The sequence below is a fragment of the Microtus pennsylvanicus genome, chromosome 1 (assembly GCF_037038515.1).
Source record: "Microtus pennsylvanicus isolate mMicPen1 chromosome 1, mMicPen1.hap1, whole genome shotgun sequence".
In the NCBI taxonomy this organism is placed as follows: Eukaryota; Metazoa; Chordata; class Mammalia; order Rodentia; family Cricetidae; genus Microtus; species Microtus pennsylvanicus.
Genome location: NC_134579.1, coordinates 92,493,672 through 92,516,435, shown reverse-complemented (window position 1 = coordinate 92,516,435; position 22,764 = coordinate 92,493,672). Strand labels below are relative to the sequence as shown.

At 45.2% G+C, this 22,764-nt stretch overlaps 1 protein-coding gene across 1 annotated transcript; it reads right to left on the bottom strand.

Annotated features, from left to right (window-relative positions):
- Positions 1 to 296: 296 nt before the first annotated feature.
- On the bottom strand, positions 297 to 22,517 carry Ccz1 (CCZ1 vacuolar protein trafficking and biogenesis associated). Its single transcript, XM_075973512.1, has 15 exons — positions 22,333 to 22,517; positions 21,324 to 21,421; positions 21,129 to 21,222; positions 19,778 to 19,855; positions 19,364 to 19,411; positions 18,110 to 18,193; positions 16,213 to 16,388; positions 14,170 to 14,251; positions 11,099 to 11,160; positions 10,717 to 10,828; positions 4,658 to 4,691; positions 3,913 to 4,030; positions 2,730 to 2,888; positions 2,255 to 2,382; positions 297 to 636 (listed from the first exon to the last, which is right to left on the bottom strand). Exons 1-15 carry the CDS (start codon positions 22,444 to 22,446, stop codon positions 581 to 583), a joined length of 1,443 nt encoding a protein of 480 aa, XP_075829627.1. The 5' UTR covers positions 22,447 to 22,517; the 3' UTR covers positions 297 to 580.
- Positions 22,518 to 22,764: the final 247 nt, after the last annotated feature.

Sequence of the window (22,764 nt, the reverse complement as noted above, 5' to 3'; positions counted from 1 at the left end):
ACATTATGATTCATAACAACAGCACAATTTTAGTGAGGGAGTAGCACTGAGAATAATCTTATGGTTGGGGTCACCACAACATGAAGAGTTGTACTAAAGGAGAGTGGCATTAGGACGCCTGGGAACCACTGTCCTAGAGCTTGAGTTACAGGAGGTTGTGAGCCACCCAGTATCGGTGACGAGAATCAGACCAGAGTGCTCCTAACAGCCGAGCTGTGGCTCTGGACCCTGACCATGAGCCCCACTGGCCAGTGCAGTCAAACAACTAGCAACAGAAGACTCAACAGGAAATCAGAATTTTTAAAAACTTTAACAATTTATTAGTCTTATTTCCAGTAAAATATCCACATAATGTCAGAAGAATGGAATGATATTCAGCTGACTACCTTTAATTAATTCCACATAAATAATCAGCATCTAAAAACCTCAGGGAATCATCAGACCAAGTAGAAATTGATTTTTCAAAGCAGGTATTGCTTTACTCTCGTCACTAATCCAGTCAGTGTCATGACCAGTAAGTTGTAGCGGTAAACAAAAGGTTTGCTGAGGCTTTTAAAGAGGCCCCGGGGAGCCAGCGAGGTCAGTCCAAGAAGAAGATGTTGTTGAACTGTGTGGCACAGAGTTTTTTCACCTCTTCTGCAAAAGAACAGAAAACGGTGTATCAAGGAACACAGCTTCTCTCCTTAAAGGTTAGATGTTTGGTCAGGACATTCGGTTCTTTGGGGATACAGTTAGGAAATAAGTAAGTCTGCACTAATGTTGACTTTAAATTCCAGAAGCCTAAGCAATAACAACAAGATTAGCCAACAGGAAGGCAGCCGGGGAAACAACTAACAAACTCCTAAGCACACTAGAAATACCACTTCTCGGGGTCAGGAAGAAGCGGTGTGAGGAGTGCCTGAGACACCCACGGTCGGGGCATTAGAAGGATGGCGCTCTGTAGAAGCGGATGGGGTGCACAGAAACTCTGGCTACAACTAGGGATGTACAGCAACTGCTTCACAGAGACCATGGCCTCGACTCTACTCCACTCCCACTTCACTTTGTGCCCAGAGCCTTGAGTTTGCCAGGCAAACTCTGGACCAGAGCTACATGCCCACTCCTCTAAATTCCTGTTTTTATTTCAGGCCTGCACTAACTGATGCTTTTCAGTACACAAATATTAACACAAACACAGATATAAAATGTCTTAAGGCTGGGCATGGTGAGGCTGCCTGTAATAACGTTCTTTAGGAGAAAGGCCGGAGGACGGTTTTTCAGTTCAAGATCAGACTGGTCTACATAGTAACTTTCAGGCCAGACAGACAGGAGATCTTGTCTCAAACAAATAAAACAAAAACCCCCAAACAAATAGGCAAAAGTAAAGAGGTGAGCCCCTCGATTCCCTTTACAGTGTGTTTAATGGGCTATGTCCCCGAACCGTGCCGCTGCTAGTGCCATCCACAGCTAAGCACCGGAGAGGCCCAGCGCCACCCTTGCTTCAGGACAACATTCATGAAGACCACAGAGCAGCTGCTGGACGCACTGTGCAAACAGAGGGTGACAGCTGGAGGTAGCGTGTCAATCTGGCAGCCTGTTTAGAGAGACATGTTCTCATCACAGACATATGAAAGGACATCAGTATAGTGTGTACAGCTGTGGGCTGTGAGTGTTGATTTATTTTTCTTTCTTCTTCTTCTTCTTTTTTTTTTTTGGTTTTTCGAAAAGAGTTTCTCTGTGTAGCCCTGGCTCCCATTCTGTAGACCAGAGTGGCCTTGAATATAGAGATCCTCTGCTTCCCAAGTGCTGGGATTAAAGGCGTGCACCACACTTAAAAGAAAACAATTTTCTTTTAAGGCATTATTACATTTAGGACTACACATTTATTTGTGTGTGTGCGTGCGAGTACGTGAACATGGCCATGTATGTGTGCGCCATGGTACACGTGTGGAGATCAGAGGACTACTTGTGTGTCTCGGGGATCAATCTCATGTCGTCAAGCTTGGCAGCATGTTCCTGCACCCACTAAGCCATTTCTCAGGCCCTATTTACTTTTTTGAGTCAGGGTCACCCGTAGCCCAGGCAGACCTCAAACTCACTATGTATCTGAAGATGATATTGAACTCCTGATCCTCCTGCCTCGTCCTCCTGAGAGCTGGAACTGCAGGTGTGAACCACCGTGTGCAGGTTCTATAATATTTCTCAATACAGGGAAAAGATCATTTTGAAATATCAGTGGCATTAAAATTCCATTGAAATATCAAATCTTAGTTACCATTGACTTCGATCAGGTTTGCGTTTTTTTGATTCAGAATTACATACAGCTCCCGCTGGTCAGACTTCTTCCCAACAACCCAGTAATCGCTCATGGCTTTCACAATGATTTCTTCATCTTCATCCGCTCTGTAAGAAAGTTTCAGATGGGATAGTTTTATATACTCAGCTCAACTGTGGGGGGAAGAAAGAACTCAACACAAGAAATGGCACTAAACTGTCGTCACAAACAGTCAAGAGTTATGTGTGAATGAAGGCAACTTCGTGTGATGTGGGAATAACATCCATGAGTGGGTTGAGCCTGAGCCCTTTCCAGGGGATCTGCGTCACTGGGAAGGCTGAGGCGGGGGGATCTTGACTACTACCCAGGCTACAGAGTGAAATTTGTGTAAACAAACAAATAAAAAACAAATGCAATTCCTTTCGAATCTATTCTCAGAAAGACAGCGCCCACTTTAAGAAGCGGCTGGAATCACCTGGTGAAGTCACTGTTGATGTCACCTAGAATCTTCATCAGCTCTGGATGGACGGACGTGAGCGACACACTGGGCGTTTTCCTCATGTGAATCGTGCTTTTCTCTGCTAAATTCATGTGGTTGAAGTAGATGAACTTAAACTGGGGTTCTTTCTCAGACCTGTCCAAACAAGACACCGCGGTGTAACAATCTGAAAGAATAATTACCCAACTGCACAGCCACAGTGTGAAACTTTCAAAGTGTCATGTGGCCTTGTCTCAGTAAACAAACAAAACCCAAAAGAATTTTGCACACAAAATTCGTGAACTAAAACTGTATGGCAGGGCTGGCACGGTGACCCAGAAAGGAAAGGCACTCGCCACCAAGAAGACCTGAGTTGAAGCCAGGATGCACGTGATGGAAGAGGAGAACCGACTCCCGAAGACCACCCTCTGACCTAGACACACTGTATAAAGGTCTTGCGTTTTCAATGGCTGGGTGTTCAAGTCAAGGATCTCAGTGAGGGGGGTCTGGGGAGATGCTCAGCAGATAAGAGGTCCTGAGTTTAATTCCCAGCAACCATATAGTGGCTCACACCCATCTATAATGGGATCTGATGCTCTCTTCTGGCCTACATGTGTACATGGAGATAAAGCACCATGTACAGAAAAAAATAAATAAACCTTTAATACAAATTTAAGAAATCTCAGCTGTAACCAATGCTTCATCCAATAATAATAACATATGATATCTAATATGATAAAAATTTTCCAGAGAGCTGGTCTACTTTAACAAAAATATTTTCCCTGCTATGTGATTTTTTTCTAAATGAAAGTATATCGTCCATGAAGTCTGACTTACTACCTGGCCCCGACTTAGGAGACTAACATTTTGTTTATCTCCAGTGCTGGGAATGAATGTGTTCCATGTGAAGTAGTCACGGGACTGCAGCTCACTATGTAACTTTCCACTATCCCAGTGAGAGCTGTCAAGCTGCATCAGCCTCTTCCACTGAAGATGAAACCCAAATGGGGAAATACCTTCTCCTTTCCTCGGGACATCACAGATAGGACGGAACAGCAGACACTGCTTCCTAGACTCCAGGACACGCTGCAGCGTTAACACTGCTCACACCCATCAGTGAAAGCCACTGCCACTTGACCTAAGCACTTAGTGTATGAGCGTAAACATGACAGATACAAACCCGGATATTCTCTTGTTGATATTAAACTGCTCACAGATGTCAGATGCCAGCACTGTAAGCTGGGGCCCAACAATACTGTCCAATCTTCGGCAAAACTCCAGTGTCAGCTGCGTGGAGGCTGGCGGGAGTTTGAGACACAGCACTCAGTGCTACAGTACGTCATGTCCAACAGTTCCTACTCATTCTACAGTTCAGTACTTGACAGTCTCCAGTGAAAAATCTACTGACCAACTGAATGAGATAAAGACAACTAGGGAACAAAACAATCAGATGCCCCTTCCTCCCAAACTGAACAGAAATAGAAAGTTAGAGTTGGTTATAGCTAACATGAAAAGGGAAGCCTCTTCACTATGAGGGAGGCTTTAGATACCTTAAGTAGTGGCAAACGCGCTGCCCACCCCAGAAATACTCAAGGTCAAGTATTATTTAACACACAGGACACAGCACTCGGAGTCACCGGCTGTTTGATTCATCTCAAACATACCTCATTTAATCCTGAGTCCTTAGAGGGCAGGCACCACTGCCACCCACCACAGTCAGTGAGCACAGAAAGGCACTGGTTCTACTGCTGGACTTTAAATGTAATAGGGATCAATGAAGGTGGCAGAGGTTCCAAATGGGGAGCAGTGATTAAAACAGCCTCTCCATGGCTTGTGACAACATATTGATCATTTAAGGACAGAACCCAGCAAACTGCAGAGATCTGACCCAGACAGGCTGCAAGCAGACCCACGAGGACACCTACCATCAATCATAAAGCACACAGCTGCGCTCATGGCCTGTGGGGAGACAAACCAGAGATTACAACTGGTACAGAGAGGCAGAATAAGGGCTGTAAGCAAATGTGGTGAGCTTGTCTTGATTTCAACAAACCAACTGTAGGAAGATACTGCTCTGTCAACCAGACAGTACGGAGGCTAATATGAAGGGGGCTGGCTTGTTTGGTATGGTATGGTACTTATGCTACGGTGCGTGGCCTCATCAGTCAGGGACACAAAGGATTTAAAGATGAAGTGGCACAATTTAAAATGCTCTCAAAACAAAACAGCACAATGGACAGACAAAAGGCTGGCATCTGAAGCTGAGCATGGTGGTGCAAGCTTTAATCCTGGCACTCAGGAGTCAGGAGCCGCTGAATCTCTGAGTTCAAAGCCAACCTGGTCTATAGCGAGGGCTCCAGGACAACCAGGGCTACACAGAGAAACCCTACCTTAAAAATAAGACTTGGTGTCTTATTAATTTGATGGATGCCTCGGATTTCATTGTTCTAGTCTCTCTGTGTACACTTGACAATTTCCATTAAAAAAATCAACTTAAAAGAGACTACATGTTGCTAAAATCTTGCCAAATAATTGCAGTTATGACATCAGCAAGTAACAGCAACCAAGACCATAGATAAAACTAAAATTGCCAGCCGGGCAATGGTGGCGCACACCTTTAATCCCAGCACTCGGGAGGCAGAGGCAGGCGGATCTCTGTGAGTTCGAGACCAGCCTGGTCTACAGAGCTAGTTCCAGGACAGGCTCCAAAGCCACAGAGAAACCCTGTCTCGAAAAACCAAAAAGAAAAAAGAAAAAAAGAAAAAAAAACTAAAATTGCCAAGTGTGGTGGTACAGGCTTGTAATACTAGTACTCAAAAGATAAAGAAGAAAGAGGATCAGGAGTTCAAGGGCAGTCTCAGTCACACAGCAAATTCAAGGTCAGCCTGAGCTACCTGAGACCTGTCTCAAAAGAAACCAAACAGGAGCTGTAGAGATGGCTCATAGTGAGGAGCATGCACCACCCTTGCACAGGACCTGAGCTTAGTTCCTAGCACCCAGGTTGGGCAGTTCACAAAACTCCAGACACAGGGGAATCTGGCAGCTCCAGCCTCTAAAGGCAGCCGTACTCACGTGCACACACCACACACACACAGTGTTACATGGATAGTCTTTATAACTACAAATAAATTAAAATGAAGAGCTAAAACTGATGGCCTAAGGTCCCATCTGAAGATACTGGAATAAAAGGGCACACTAAACCTGAAGCCAACAGAAGGAAGGAGTCGCAATAATCAAAGCAGAAGTGACCCCAGCAGGGACCAAGAGAAAAAACGCACAAAGCCAGCACTGGCTTCCGGGGGAAAAGACAACACAAGACTGCAAACCCTCTTCTCATACTGGAATAAAAAAACGACAGAGAAGAACTCCAGGTAAATCAGCAATCAAGAGGAGACATCACCATGGCCTCTACAGGAAGAGGAGGAAAAAGCAACACATAAGTACCGTGAAAATGTGTATGCCAACAAGCTAACTAGCTTACTGGAATTCATAAATGGCCGAGGAAGACAGAAACTACTGAAACTCCCTCGAGAAGAAATGGAACAAGATAAGCTGACAACAAGAAATTCATAATTCAAAAGCTTACATAAAGTCAGGTGTGGTGGCGCACACTTTAAATCCCAGCACTTGGGAGACAGAGGCAGGAGGATGTCTGTGAGTTCAAGGCCATTCCGGTCTATAGAGTGAGTTCCAGGACAGCCAGGACTACATAGTAAGACCCTGTCCCAAAAAACTAAAATTAAAAAAAAAAATACTCACACAAAAACACCCATGTACAGAGAGTTCTATGGGAATTCCAGCAAATATTTAAAGAGTTAGCACCAATCTCTAAAGTCTTTCAAAAATAGACTTCTCAAATCATCCCATGATGGCATTACCCTCACACCTATACCAGACACAGGAATCTCAACAAAAAAAGCATCCTCTGGAATCAGCCTGACAGATGCAGGACTGGGGAAAGTTTTGGGCATGGTGGCCAGACAACTTCCCTAGAGGGCATCACTGCACACACTTCCTTCGTTAATGCAGAAATCGGGGCTGTGCTGTCTGAAGTGTGCCAGTCTGGTGATTCTTGATTGTGTGTACTGTGTATGTATGTGTGTGTACGTGTGTGTGTGTGTACATGTGTGTGTGCACCTGCATGGAGACCAGGGGAAGGCATCCATCATCTCTGCCCTGTTCCTTTGAAGCAGGGTCTTCTCCTAAACCTGGAGTTCGTGGGGTTTTGTTGTCTCTCAACTAAACTGGCAGCTAGCAAGTCCCAGCAACCCTCCTTTCTCAGAACGCCCCACTGCACTCCCCCCAGAGCTGGAGACACAGGTGCATGTGAGACCATGCTTGTTGTGGTGGTGCTGAGGTCAGCATTCAGGTCCTCACTCCTGTGCAACAAGTGCTCTTAACACACTTCAGTCCTGAACTGACTTCCATCTCTGCTCCGTCACTGTTACAAGGTAACCTATAAACATAAAGGCCTTTCAGGGTTCTGTTTTTCCCACGAACTAATGACTTTAAATGTCACCCTAAAAAGCAGTTGATGTCCAAAGTGAAGATAGCCCTGGGAGCTCCTGAACTCCTGGGGCCACTGAACTGACCCTTGACTACACTAATGGATAAATTACATCCCCAAAAGGCTATTTAAAAAGATAAGGGCTCTACACAACACAAGTTAACATCGCACCTTAAACTGTATCTATAGACAGAGTCAAGAGGTGTAAAGCCAGTTAGCGTCGGCTCAGTGAGCGAACCCTTGTCTGTGAACACACCAGGATTCTAGTCTGGCAGACGACAGACTTTCCCCTACTCCAATTGCTGCCTTAAAGTAGGCCTCGGTACTGCTCTGGGTCAGACCTGCTGGGGTGGGTTCTAGGGTGTTCTCGCAGTTTACCCTCCTCAGGCCGCTGCCACACAGCTGTGCAGTACAACAAGAGGATGTCAGGGTGCAGCGAGACTCTACTAAGTTTGTCTGTTTTCTGTTTCATTTGTGATCTACAGTGGGGCTGGGATGCTGCTCAGTGGTTGGGTCCTTGGCTAACGTACACGAGACCCTGGGTTTGCGACCTGGTACCAAAAAAACAAACATTATCATGTCATCATCATCAACATCAATGCCTACACCAAAACCACTCCCTCTCACAACTTCAGACTGCTTGGGAGACTCTGCATTGAAGCCAGGTGTCACACACGCCACACACGTGCTCTACTGAGCTACGCCCCGTTCTTCTCTCAGAACCCTGCAAGTCTTTCTCCCGCTGTCTCCACGGCCTCAGTCAGCTCCTGCCCTGACTTCCCTGGAAGATGGACTGGGATATAGACTTGTAAGCTAAAATAACCCTTCGTCCCCAATTTACTTCTGGTCATAGTGTTTTATGACAGCAATAAAAACCCTAACTAAGACACAAGGGCTTTGTGCATGCTACTTCCTCCCATGAGCGTATCTCTTGGGAGATACCCAGGATGGGGCAACTTACCTTGACCCTTCTAATGAATTTCATCTTTTAAAAGCTATATTTTCAGTGGATCTGGAGAGATGGCTCAGCAATTAAAAGTATTAGCTACTCTTGCAGAGTGTTGGAATTCAGTTTCCAACACCCTTGGGTGGCCCACAGCTGCCTCTAACTCCAGCTCTAGGGAGGCCTACTATGGCCTCTACAGGTACCCTTGCATGTACACACACACACACACACACACACACACACACACACACACGCATGCACGCATGCACGCGTGCACACACACACATGCACATATAAATAAGAAACTTTTTAAAATTAAAACCCTTTTAAAAATTGTATTTTCAGGGTGGAGAAATGGAGAGTTACTGTATAAAGGACAAAGAGTTCTTGAAAGAGATGCTGTTAACAGTGCATATTTTATCACAATAAAACAATATTTTTGAGACAGAGTCATACTGTGTAGCTCCGGCTAGCTTGGAACTCATTATGTAGACCAGGCTGGCCTCAAACTCAGAGATTCACCTGCCTCTGCCTTCCTAGTGCTGGGATCAAAGGTGTGCACCACCACACTCAGCCACAATAAAAAAAAAATTAAGTGATAGCTTTAATTAAATTGTGTTTACTATAATGTGGTTTTTGGTTTTGTTTTGCGTTTCGTCAGGGGGACAATACTCCCACTCTAAATGCTAAGATGACCTTGACCTTATGACCTTTCTGCCTCGGCCTCCTGAATGCTCTGGTTATGGTCATGAGCCATTCCACTGGGCTGCCTGGGCCCTTTCATATCATCCTGCTTCACCTTAATGCACACACCTTCTCTAATCACTGCACACTGCCACTTTTATTTTACTGCCTGCACGTATGTCTGTGCACCACACGCGTACCTGGTGCCCACAGAGTCAGAGGACATCAGCCCCCTGGAGCTAGAGTTGCACACAGCTGTGAGATGCTGTATAACCTGGGTGCTGGGAGCCAAACTCAGGTCCTCTGCCAGAGTATCCAGGGCTCAAAGCCGCTGAGTCGCCTCTTCAGCTTTATGTATACTAATTTCTTAAAGTCCTCGTCTATCCCCAGAATCAGTTTTCCCCTTCTAGGGCTTGTAGGGTCTTTGGGGGTTTGGGATTTTTGTCATACTTAAGCGTAAGAGAACCCAAAGCTGCTGAGGGATGGCGGCTTTCTGTGTGGTACAGGACGAGAGAGGCGGCCATGCCATGGGATGGACTCCAGGGTGAGTCCGGCTTCTTGGCACACATGCTCACCCAGCCAGCTTGTCTCTCCTTCAGTACTGTCTTTTAAACAGACTCTGTCTCAGCCTGCTGCAGGTTCAGCTACAGCTGTGAGCAAGGACAGGAAGGGGAGGCTCTACTAACAAAGGCAACAGCCCTACTTCTCTCTTTCCAAGCCCACTTCCCACACCTGGCTTATGCAGGCCACTGCTGAGCTGGGGGTTCTGTGTGCTCCGAAAACAGTGCTCACCTGCACCAGCCCAGACTGGAGCCTTCTCTCCTCTCAGAATTCTCTCAGGATTCTGGTTGTTGCTGTTGTTTGTTTTTGTTTTTCAAAACCGGGTTCTCTCTGTAGTCCTGGCTGTTCTGAAACTCCTTCTGTAGACCAGGCTGGCCCCAAACTCACAGAGATCCACCTGCCTCTGCCTCCTGAGTGCTGGGATTTAAGGCACACACTACCACCTGGCTCAGACATTGCTTTTAATCTTTCTATTATCCAGACAATGACAGGAGTCCCTCAAACTGGTCATCCTTTCTCCCGTTTTCCTGTGTCATAAGTTTTAAGCCTTTGAATGAAAATGTATCTGTAGTTTCAGGTATGAAAGAAGATAGACCTGTGACCAGTTTTCTTTCTTGTACCACAACTGACTAGAGGGAGGAGAGAGAGGGGGAGAGAGGAAGAGAGGATGGAAGGGGAGGGGAGGGAGGGGGAGAGAGAGGGAGAAAGGAGGCAGGGAGAAGCACTAACCAGGTGTGGCATACACCAGCAGTACCAGTTACCAAGAGGCAGAAGTAAAGACTGCTTGAGTCGAGATGAAGACCAGACTGGGCAAACAATAAAGCCTCACTCCAAAGTGAAAAGAAAACTCAACCTAACATACATACATATTCTCACAAGGAAGTATCATAAAACAAAATACTGTCCTTACAATCAGTCAGCCTAAAGCTTTAGAGTTCCGAGCAAAAGCAGAATTCACGGAGCACGGCCACAGCGAACAGATGGGAGGCATTTGTGCTCCGTGGGCACCACCTCTCACAGCCTTGGTCTGTGGGCATTCGGGACTTTGGAAACTTGAACATCCCACCTAAGCCAGTAATTCTTTCACTAGTAGCAAAATCGTCTAAAAGGACTGAAAGCAAACTTCCTACTGCAGAAGAGCACCCGTTTTGAGTTTTACAGAAATCAGAGTTTGCAACCCCTTTTCCAAGAAACATTTAAGAGGTGTGACGTGGTGCTGGTCTATACATGCAAAGGAGGTTTGCTTTAGTAGTCATCTGTAACACTGGAGGGAAAACAGTTGTTACCTTATAAACAATTAAATGGAGCTCTTCATAAGTGTCATCTGTATTTACAAAAATTTTGGGGAATCTGCATTTTGCTTCTGGATCATTAAGGTTCAAGGGTCCAGTAAGAAATCTTAAAAGTAAACACAGAGATGACTCAACTCAATGAGGTAAATTGTAAACACAACATAAATAGAACACATTCCTAGTCAAAGGCTATCAATGTTCTGTTGATGCTAGATGCCATTTGGTAAACACCAAACCAGAATACAATAAAGGAACAGTTTCATGTCACTGGAGACAATAGAATTTCCTTTTTGTGTTATTGCTGGTAGGGCAATTCAATGCTCATGACTTTATCTTTACCAGAAGAGATAATGAAACCAAACAATGAAAGTCCTACCTTCCGTAGTGTTGAAGATTTCCTGGCATTTCTGGCCTTATTGGGGAATCCCTTCCTGCCAACTGCAATCACAAATGTTGAGAACAATTAGACTGTTTGCCTTTCACAGTGTGACAACAGTGATCCTACTTGCTAGCTGTCTCACGCCATTCTGCTATATCATTTTCCTGTATTCCTCTCCATCCAGAAAGAAAAGGAAACTACATTCTAAAATTGATATGTGCACCCACAGAACTCTGCTGCTCTCAACCTTGGCCAGAGGTCTGTCTGCTTGTTTTTCAGTGATAATGGCTAATGCAGGGCCTTGATAACTAACTGGTCAAAGCTGGGTTTAAGTGACTGAGCGGTCAGTGGCAGAACAGGTCATCTATACCAGCCTTCCGCCACCTCCATCGAAGGCTCTCAGCCCTCAGAAGGAAGGGTGAAGAATGTGAGAGCTGGAAAATGGCAAGGAGGTCAGCATTAGTAACATAAATAATGAAGAACATGAAGCCAGGAGGAAATGGTTTGGGGGTTCTGGGTGAAGCTGAAAAAGAAGCATTGGTGGTGGATATGATTAATATACATACTGTATGTATACAACATGCATGAAATATTGAGAGAAAATATAGTACAAATACTACGAAAATACATGAAGAACTAAGTTTAACCAGGACAGTGATAATGTCCATCTAAGCCTAAACCCCACAAACAAATCCAGTCTTTTACTAACTGAAATGTCCATGTGCGAAAGGTTCTTATCTTTTCACACTACCCCATGGAGACTGCCTCCTTTCATTCCTGCACGTGGGAACTCAAAGTTACAGAAGTACAGGCTTGTCTGCAGTCAAAGTATCTGTCTCCATCCATGGCACCAAGTTTCCTCAAAGATCTGTACTTATCATGCTTTGATTTTGCTAAAAAAAAAAAAACCCACTGTTTTGGGAGCTGGAGAGATGGCTCAGCAGTTAAGAGCACTGACTGTGCTTCCAGAAGACCTGGGTTTGAGTCTCAGCAGCAACATGGCAGCTCAGCCATCTGTAACTCTAGTCCCAGAGGACCCAATGTCCTCTTCTGGTCTCTTTAGGCACTGTAAGCACATGATATACAAACATATATGCCAGCAAAATTCCCATACATATAAAATTAAACAAATTTTGAAAAACGTTTGGTGCTCTTCTGGTTTTAACAATATGTAATAGCTTGAATGTAATTGCCCCCATAAGCTCATAGGGAGTGGCATTATTAGGAGGTGTAGCTTTGTTGGAGGTAAGTATGGCCTTGTTGGAGGAAGTGTGTAACTGTGGTTGTTAGGCATTGAGGTCTTATATGCTCAAGCTACACCCAGTGTCTCAGTTCACTTCCTGTTAGCTGAGGCTCAAAGACGTAGAATTCTCACCTCCTTCTCCAGCACTGTACCTGCCTGCATGCCGCCATGTCTCACCGTGATAATGGACTAAACCTCTGAACCTGTAAGCCACCCATGCTTTCCTTTACAAGACTTGCCATGGTCATGGTATCTCTTCACAGCAATAGAAACCTTAACTAAGACAATATATCACCTCAGAATATCCCCAATGCGTAGTATACCCAATGGTGAAAATGTGTAGCCCAATACTAATCTATGAGAGAAGCTCTCATAGTATAAGTTCATACTGCCGTGCTGCATTGCAGCCTTCCACATTACACATGTTCTTCAGTCATGTAATCATGGACTGGATAGAGTCTTCTGTTATGACACCATGCTATCAGAAGTTGGCAAGCATCAGAAGTAGTTCCTTGGAGGATGTGCTTACAAGCAAGGCTTTGATATCTGGCAGAGTAGTCCTGGCTCTGCCACATCCTTGTTGGACAACTGTATTGTTTGAATTTAGGATGTCTCTCAATGATTGTGTGTTAAGGGACTGGTCCCAGCTGGTAGTGCTACTGGCAGGTGACTGGACCTTGTGGATACCAAGCTCACTGATGGCAAAATCCATTGATGAATTCAAAGTTGAATGGACTATTTGAGATGGGTTCTTGTTGAAGGAAGTAGGTCAGCAGGCATACCCAAGATATATACCTAAGATATATCTATCCTTGGTTGTTCTCTCCCTGCTTCTCCACCCTGAGGCAGGCAGCCTCTGCCACATGCAAGCGGCCAACCTTTGAAACCGGAGACTGTGACAAATCAAGCTTTCCCCCTCTGAGCTGTTTTCCTCAGGTATCCTATCAGTGATGAGAAGCTAAGACATCTACCAGAGTGCTAATGTCCCCTAAGCCTGAGCAACCTCCTGTTAGAATAACCAACTCTTGAGATAGCTCTGGAGGCTCATGAGGGCATTTAGATGTATGTGTTGGACACCGGGAGCATCACTAGGGCACAGTGAGTACCCAACAACTGACGGAAAAGAGCTAAATTCTGGATAAGGCTCTCCTCAAATCTCTTCCAGTGTTTCCTTGAAGTGCTAAGGCTGTAACCCAGGGCCTTGTGTATGCAGGCAAGTACTCTGCTAGTGAGCCACATGCCTCCCCTTGAGTTGATCAGAGAGGTTTTCCCATTGTTTCAAATCAAGGCCTTAAACACTGGAGAAAGATGGTGGATAAGGGTGAAAAAAGAGCTTGCAAATGAACAGAACAAGCAAAAATAACGACGTTATGGGCGTTGAACACTTCATTTCCAGCCTAAGAAACCATAAAAGAATACTTTGGGGAGAACACCGGCACTTAATGTTCCCTGTGAAACGTTGGCAATGAAGTACCACAGTGGCAAAGCAAGCCAGGCAGTTAGTCATCTATTCACAATGTAGATAAGACGCTGCAGACTCAGCCAGGGATCTCACACATCCCTGGCACTTCAGAGTTCTTTAACCCTATCCAAGACCCAACTTTCTCTCTGTCCCATGAATCGCTCCACCTCCTGCCTTTGAATACAAGAGACCATAGAAAAGGTGACATGCATGGCTTCACATGTGACCGTGACCAACCAGTGCACAGCTAAATATTGCTGAGTTTCACATCCCAACATAAAGCAGAGTCCTGTTGCCCATCTTAGCCCCCATCTCCACCTCCCATCTACCATGTATGTCTTCATCCATGGAACGCAATCATACCTCAGGTTCAATGTGCCTGGGAAACAGTGAGGTGGTGAGATATTTGTACAAAATCCTCATGTCGTCCTGTTCTAATCCACTCCTGAAACATCGGGAAAACACTGGGTTACAGTTTGGAATTGGTCTTCTGACTTCCCTGCCCTACAGTAAAGCTCGTTTTTGTCTTTACGTAATAGGAAGATGCTGAGCCAGGGATGGAGTTAAGACAGGAGAGGAACTGCCTAGCATGCATGAAGATCTGGGATCCATCCCTAGCACTGCATGGGCATGCTGGTGCACATCCGTAATCCCAGCACTCAGGAAGTTAAGGCAGAAGGATCAGAGGTCATCCTTTGCTATTTAGAGTTCCAGGCTAGGCCACATTACACACTGCAGGAGACCTTGTCTCGAACAAAACAAAGACAAATAGATCCCTCTCCTCTGACCAGTAAGTTCAGGAAGGAGACACAAACCAAGGGCTGGCACTAGCACTGCATGCTGACCCACTGGCAGTTGCTGCTCCACAGTTCTGTATTTTAAATGAGACTAGAAACAACAAAAGCCTTTAATCCCAGCACTCAGAGAGGCAAAGGCAGGCAGATCCCTGTAAGTTTAAGATCTACGTGGTCTACAGAGTGAGGTCTAGGACACTCAGAGATACACAGAGAAACCCTGACTCAAAAAACAAAAACAAACAAACAAAAAAGCACCCATGTAAAAAGCTAAGTGTGACAGTACATTCCTGCAATCCAAGTGCTGGGGAGGTGGAGACAGGAGCATCCCAGGGTCACTGGCTGTCCAGCCTAATTTAATCAGGCAAAATGTCAATACACATAAATAAAATAAAGATAAATGTTTAAAAATGAAAGTAAATACTCTAGGGTCCCTACAGCAGAAACAGATGTTCTGTGCATAGATAGGAAGAAGGGTTCAAAACCTTTGGGGCTCGCATGGCAGCACCGACCCTCAGCAGTCTGGTAGGTGCTGAAATTTCCAAACCAAACATGTGGATGGTTGTAAGAGTTATCTTTTGCAGAAGTAACTGAGATGATAAAGAGGAAGGACAAAGTAAAACCAAAATCGAGATACAACTTTCCTTCTGATATATACATAAGCACTGTATTGAGGGCTGAGGCAGGAGGACCACAAGTTACACACTTGCTTTGCAAGCCCGATGACCCGAGTTTGAGCCCCGGGCCCACATAGGACTGGAAGGAGACCGGTTCCAGAAGCTGTCCTCTGACGTCCACATAGAACTGGAAGGAGACCAGTTCCATAGGCTGTCTTCTGATGTCCACATGCCTGTGCCCACACGTGCATCACACAGTAACAGTGAAATCCAGCAACAATTCATTTGTACACATATGGCATTTATACTCTATTAAACTGGTTCCTGTTTAATTGTGTGCAGCTTTCTGCTGTCTTTACTTTAATGCTAAGTGGCCTTTCATCTGTCACCCCAACTGTCTCTGGTGGAGACACTGATTTATTTGAGAACAGCTCCCTTCTCCCCGACCTCCCCCTTTTCCTCCCCTCTGCCTTTCTCTTTTGCTTCCACTTTTTTCCCCACTTCTCATGTATGTTCGTGTATGACTCTATGTGTACGTAGGTGCACATGTGTAGGTGTGCACTGAGTGTATGCTCTGACATAAGGACATCCACGGTTAATTCCAGGAGTCATCCGCAATGGCTCTTCTACTTTATTCACTGAGCTGGGTTCTCCCCTCAAACCGAGAGCTCACTAACATGGCTAAATTGGCTAGCTACCTGCATCTCTGCCACTCCACCCCCCTGACATTTATGTGGTTCTGAGGATCTGAACTCTGATCCTCATCCTTGCACAGAAAGGGATGAACACTGAGACATCTCCTCAGTTCTGGCTCTAGTTCTGGTTCCTCTGCTTGGTAATTGTAATTGTTTATTACCCTAGCTTTGTTCTAAATAAATCTGATCTGACAATTCCTACCAAGACCTGCCAGCTGTGACAGACAACCGCACCAATTGCTGCTGAGTTTATTACTCTGACCACATCTCTTACGGGCCAAGGCACAGGGCGTCACCTACCAGATGAGCTGGTCGTTGTAGAGGAATGCAGTATATTTGACTATACTTAGGCTTTCTTCCATTCTATTGATAAAGGACTGGATTTTCAAGTACGTCATTTTATCCAATGGAAAGAAGCTGATTCCCCCAAAAATATCAAGCAGGTCACATGACTGCAAATGCAGAGTCTGCAAATACTGTGGGGAAAATAAGACACAAGCTTAACAGCATACTCGTATACTCAATACAGTGCTCCTCACTGGAAATAATCTCACGTTAGGCTGCCATGTATGGCAGTCACACTCTGATGAACAGCACAAGGACAAGTCCAACAAGTACTAAGTCAAGAGTAACTGGATTTAAAATCAACAGAAAAGCTGAAAGCCCACTGTTTATTTGGTATGTTTCATCTCTTAAGATTCAGCCCCTTAAGGATCCACACGATGGAGCCATGGACAGACACAGTGCCATTCTGAAGAATATTAGTCAGGACAACAGTTAACTCATAATAGGACAACGATGAAGGCAAGAACAGGGATTGAGACAGATGGCACCAGAGTGACTTAGTAAATTATCATTAGAGTGAGAAACACTTCAAGATGGCTCAGAGAATAAAACGCTTGCCACATAAGCATGAGAGCTGGCGTTCAGATCCCAGCATCCACAGAAAAAGTTAGGTGTGCCCGTGCAACCCCAGCTGAGGGGACAGAGACAGGGGACCCTGGAGCAAGCTGGCCAGTTAGATTTGCTGAAATAGTGACCTCTGGGAGAGACCTTGACTCAATGCATAAGCTGGAAGGCAGCTGAAAAAGATATCCAAGTCAACCCCAGGTTGCATGCACACAGTCACAGTAAGTTAAATAGACAATACAAAAATAGGTACGAGAGATGTGGTGGCTTGAGTGAGAGGCCCCTCCACAGGCTCAGATATGCAAATGCTAGGTCCTTAGTCGAAGGGGCAATTCTGAGAAGGGCATCTGTCACTGGGTCAAATCCAGCCACTCTTTCTCTCTGCCTGCTTGTTCATATAAACAGATGGAATCTCTCATCTACTGCTCCAGCCCCTGCCCGCCTGCCTGTGGCCATGCTTCCTGATGTGCTGGTCATGGGCTCACCCTTAGTTAGAGACCTTCTTCTATAAACTGCCTTGGTCATGGTGTCTCTTCACAGCAACAGAACAGTAACTAAAACAAGAGGTATTTTAGGGAGAAAATAAGCTGAGAATTATTACTTGAACATAAACTGAATTTGACAGAGGTTGGGGCAAGTGAAGCAAAACCCAATGCACAATGAAAGAGACTGGGTAACTATTCAGAGATGTCATCACTCGGGACATTGACATTCATGTGACTGAATCTGTGTCACAGCTGTGTCAGGCAGTGTGAAGAGACACCATGACCATGGCAAGGAAAACGCTTAACTGGGGCTGGCTTACAGGGTCAGAGGTTAGTCTGTCATCCTGGCGGGAGCATGGCAGCACACAGGCAGACATGGTGCTGGAGAAGGAGCTCACAGTTTCTATATCTGGATCCACAGGCAGAAGGAACAGAGAGCCCCTTGGACTGGCTTGGGCTTTTGAAACCCTAGGGCCCTCCCCAGAAACCCACTTTCTCCAACAAGGCCACACCTCCCACAGGGCAGCTCACACCTATCTATAACTCCATTTCCAGGGGATGTCACACAAACAACATGCAGGCAAAACACTAATGCACTATATATATCTTTAAAAATAAATTAAAAAACAAATGTGTCTGCCTCTATATTGCTCCATAAGCCCCCTGGTGTTGGGGATCAGCCAAGGTTCTTATCCAGACCAGCTAAGTGCTCAGCCACTGACTCACATACCAGCTGCACTGATGTCTCTCTCAGAACTTGTCTGCATATTATTAAAGTTATAAACAAAATTCAGGACACTTACCCGATGGAAAAACTTCTCTAATCTTTCTTTTAGAAGCTTGACACCTCCATCTTCCATGGCTTTCTGAAATGTCCCATTAAAAAGCTAATGGTGGAAAACAGTGTGGAAAATAAAGTCAATGACCTGCGCTACTCGATCTCTCTGGCCCCATAAATAAATTAAAACTACAATAAAAACAATCAAACATTTTTAAAGATGGGAATGTAGCTAAATGGTAGCGCACATTCCTGAGTTCAATCCTCAGTACTCCAAAAAAACAACTATTTTTAGAGCCAGACATAGCAGCATGCATCGGTAATCCTGGCACTCAGAATGCTGAGGCAAGATGACTGTGAGTTTGAGGTTGGTCTGGACTATGGAGAGAAAACTTGACTCAGCAAGCAAAGTACAACAAAACTGTTTGTAAACATTTCCCAAGTTTATCTTCAACACAGTGGACAGACCCTGATTTGAAAGAGAATGCCGGCCCAGTCAGATCCTGTATGTCCTTTGCCAGTGTCTAGTCAGATGAGTACAGATCTCACCCTTGTCAAAGAAACATCTCCTTGCAACAGAGACCACTACAGAAAACCACAACTGATCAAAATGCAGAAAAGAAGCGATCGTGTGGCGCCCAGATCCAAGTGAACAACTACAACACAATCCTGCACCTAAGGCTCAGAGACCACAGAAGAACAGGAAGCAGAAATGCTGCATGAGCCAGAGGGCCAGGAAGACTGTGTGAGGTTGCATCTCCTAGAAATGTCAGAGAAGCTACACCCGTGAAATCTCATCAGCGTGGCTGCCCAAACAAGACCTGAACAAGGATGACACCAACAGCCATTCTAACACAGAAGGGAGAAACTTTATGGAAGGGACTTAACCTAGATTAAAAACTAACAACTAAGGAATGCTGAAAGCAGGAGAAACAGTCTTCCCCCACCAAAGGGTCATCCGATAGCCAGGTGGTCAGCTCTGAAACATATACATACAAGTAACATTACATGGACCGAGCAGGTTTTATGTGTGTGTGCATTCAGGTTATATATGTATGTAGTACACATATATACAAACATACAAACATATGATTAAGAGAAAGAGACCATGAGCGAATGGAGTGGGGGTTACGTGGAAGGGGCTGGAGGGAGGAAAGGAAAGGAGAAAATATTGTGATGATATTTTCATTTCAAAACACTAAAATAAAGAATTCTTTTAGAACAGTATATTTATTTGTTCTTTCCCAGAGGGCAGTGCAGATGTGGAGGCCACACCTACCTTGTACATGCCGTAGCACTGCCGTAACACTGAACTGTACACCTTGTCCTACAAACAAGAAAACAGCATCTCACTGGATCCGGGCACAGCAACAGAACAACTCTTGGCAAATCACATGATTATTAGAACTTGGTTCTACGGTAGTTGTATGCTGAAATAACAGGCATTCAAGTGCAAGTTTACAAACCAAGAAGCTGCTGTTTGAAGGGCTTCACACACAGATGACCAGTGGAAGGGATTAAGAAGACAGGGCACTTAAGTATTTTTAGAAGATTATGTTAAAGTAAGCAATAAACATAAAACTTTCCTATGACCCCCAAGAAGGCTCTTAGAAGCTACAGAGTTTAAAGGAAGTCACTCGACACATCTGGGAATAACCCTCCTAAAGGCATGGGGACAGAGACTGCACATTACCAACAGCTCCTCCTCTTGGTACTCCACAACGGGCTTGCCGTCTTTACTCTGCTTCTCGATGATAGGATTCCGAACAACCTATGAAGTTTGATAAGCAGAAATTATATAATGATACAATTGTATGTCTTAAACCTCCTCTTAATTTTAAAAATCTGGGGCTGGGCAGTAGCTCAGTGGTAGAATGTTTGCCCAGCATATCCTTGGGGTCCAGCTCCAGCAATGGAATATAGACAACCAAGGGCCAGCAAGGTGGCTCAGCAGTTAAAGGCACTCGTCTACAAGGCTGGGGAAAGAGAGAGCAAACCCTCTCAAGCTGCCTTCTAACACATGTGCTAGGGCACACCTCCCCCGAAAAAGTAAATAAGTAAGTATAATAAAAACATTCAGATAAAGAATTGTGAGAGCCGGGAAGAATGGCACAAAGCTTGAGTTTGATCCCCAGCACCCATGGAAAAGCAGGGCATTCTTAGCACTCAAGAGGCAGAGGCAGGTGGATCTCTATGAGTTAGAGGCCAGCCTGGTCTACAAAGAAAGTTTCAAGCCAGCCAGGGCTACACAGCGAGATCCTGCCTCTAAATAAATAAACAAATGAATACATTGTTAAGGAGTGGGATATGGTGGCACAATCCTAGCATTAGGGAGGCAGAGACAGATGGATTCCTGGAGCCTGCCAGCCAACTAGATTAGCATAGTTGGCAAGCCTCCAAGCTTTATAAGAGACCTTGCTCAGAAAAGCAGGTGGACTCCTGAGGAATAGCATCCAAGACTGATATATACACCTGTACATACACACAGGCTCACAGGGAAGCAGTGGCACACGCCTTTAATCCCAGCACTTGGAGGCAGAGGCAACTATAAGAGCTCCAGGACAGCCAGGACTGTTAAAAAGAGAAACCCTGTCTCACCCTTCCCCCACAAAAAATGAATAAACACACATATGCCCACCACCACTCTACAAATACACAAAAATTATTGAATACGTTAGACCTCTAGACACAAAATTACTTTGGTTTGTTGGTGGTGTCTATTCCAGAGCCTGGCAAGGAACCTATGCCTGCTAGGCAAGTACCTACTAAAGAGCGCCATCTGTAGACAGAAAGTTTCTCATTATTATTATTATTTTATTACTATTAGAGACAGGGTTTCTCTGTGTAACCCTGCCTGTCCTGAAACTCACTCTAGACCAGGTTGGCCCCCAACTCAGAGTTCTGTGGGCCTCTGTCTCCCGAGAGCTGGGATTAAACAGTCAGAATCAGAATAGAAATACTGATTTTTAAATTGCAACCAATTTTCCTGTGATTCCTAGGGATACAAATCCCCAGAACTTCACTATTATTGGATATGTAAATACCATGACCATCCAGAAATTTTCTTCTGGTTCATTGAAGAACTGTCTATTCTTCTGTGTGTGTAAAGATTTTGCAGGTTTCGATGGGCTGAAAGTCCTGGGGAGAAAAAGTTTTCAAAACATGGTTGGAACAGCTAGAGTAAGTTGAAAGAATTCACTAATCTCTACAAACAACAAACAAATCATGTAAAGTAATACCTCGTAAACTGTACAATTGCTTCACATAATCCAACATTTCTAATTTTTTCATTCTTTTCTACTTCATTTGGATGATAAAACAAAATTTTATTTTCTTCCTAAAGCAGGAAAAAACAGAACACAGCACTAATGTCAGCATTTATTCATCTTAACTCTTAAAGTGCTAAGTTTAACATCCACTTTTGCCATCATTGAGGCTAAAGACAAAACCTAAAAATGACTTTAGAAAACCCAGAATTCCTTTATTGTGGTTTTGTAAATACTGTCATCCCCCAGTCTCACAACTGTGGTATTCACCAAGTCACATTTCATCAGTAGTACAAGAAGAGGTTAATGAAAATCCAGGCTTTCTTTCAGCGAGCCACCAAGCCTCTCGAGGAAGGTGCATGTATGCACTTGCACAGGAATACAGATCGGCAAATCAAACCAAGACGGTTCAAGAACACTGGGACTCAAAGCCTCTAAATAGGACTGTGATTTATTTGCAACAAAACACAGCTCAGGACATCCTTTGAGGAAGTCACCACCCTCAACTCGGAGCAAACAAAATCTCTTACTAATTTTTTGAGGGCGGGGGGGATTAACTTTCTGAGGCTCCTCCAAGTTTGTTTAGTTGGTTTGGATTCTTTTTTGTTTTTGTGTGTTTTTGTCCGTCCCTCCACCCCCACTTTGGGAGCCACCATCCACCCATCTGGTTCCACCTTTGCAATCGAAGACTTTCAAGAGAGAAGACAAGTTCAATTTTGATTGCCCAGAGTTGACTCAAAGGGAAAGACAGTCAAGCCGGGCGGAAGGATTAACCTGACGGACCTTCACTGACAGGACCGGCCCGCGATGTCAAGTGCCCGGCACATCCCACCCGGAGCCACAGCAGGCACGGAGTAATCTCGGTCTGGACAGAGGCGACCAGGAGGAGCCGCGTCCCGGCCGCGCCCTGCAGCTCCCGAGCACTGACTGCGGCCGCCGGTGCCCCGGCCCCTCCTCGCGCCCCGCAGCCCCGTCAGCGTACCTCTCCCTCGCGCGGCCCGAAGCGAGGGTTGTAGATGAAGAAGCTCAACAGCGCCGGCGGGAACTGCTTTTCCTGGGCCGCCCAAGTCCCCGTCCCGGCCGCCGCCGCAGCCATCCCCGCCCGGCCCCCACTTCGGGAGCCTCCCCTCCGCCCGCTCAGAGACAGCAGCCTCAGGGAACGCCGCACTTCCGCCTCCCTAGCCGTCGGCCCGGAAGAGGTCGCTACTGACCCAGAAGAAGAACCTGCAGCGCCCGGTCCTTCTCTGGTACGTCCGGATAGACCCGCTTCCCGCGTATTTCATGGGCTGTGGTGTATTTTGTTTTATTTTATTGGCTCTTGGATAGCTCTCATATAAAAAAAGGCGAAGACCATGAATTTCAAGAGAAATGCAACAATGAATGGTTTGGATAGTTTTGTTTGGTTGTTTTTCTA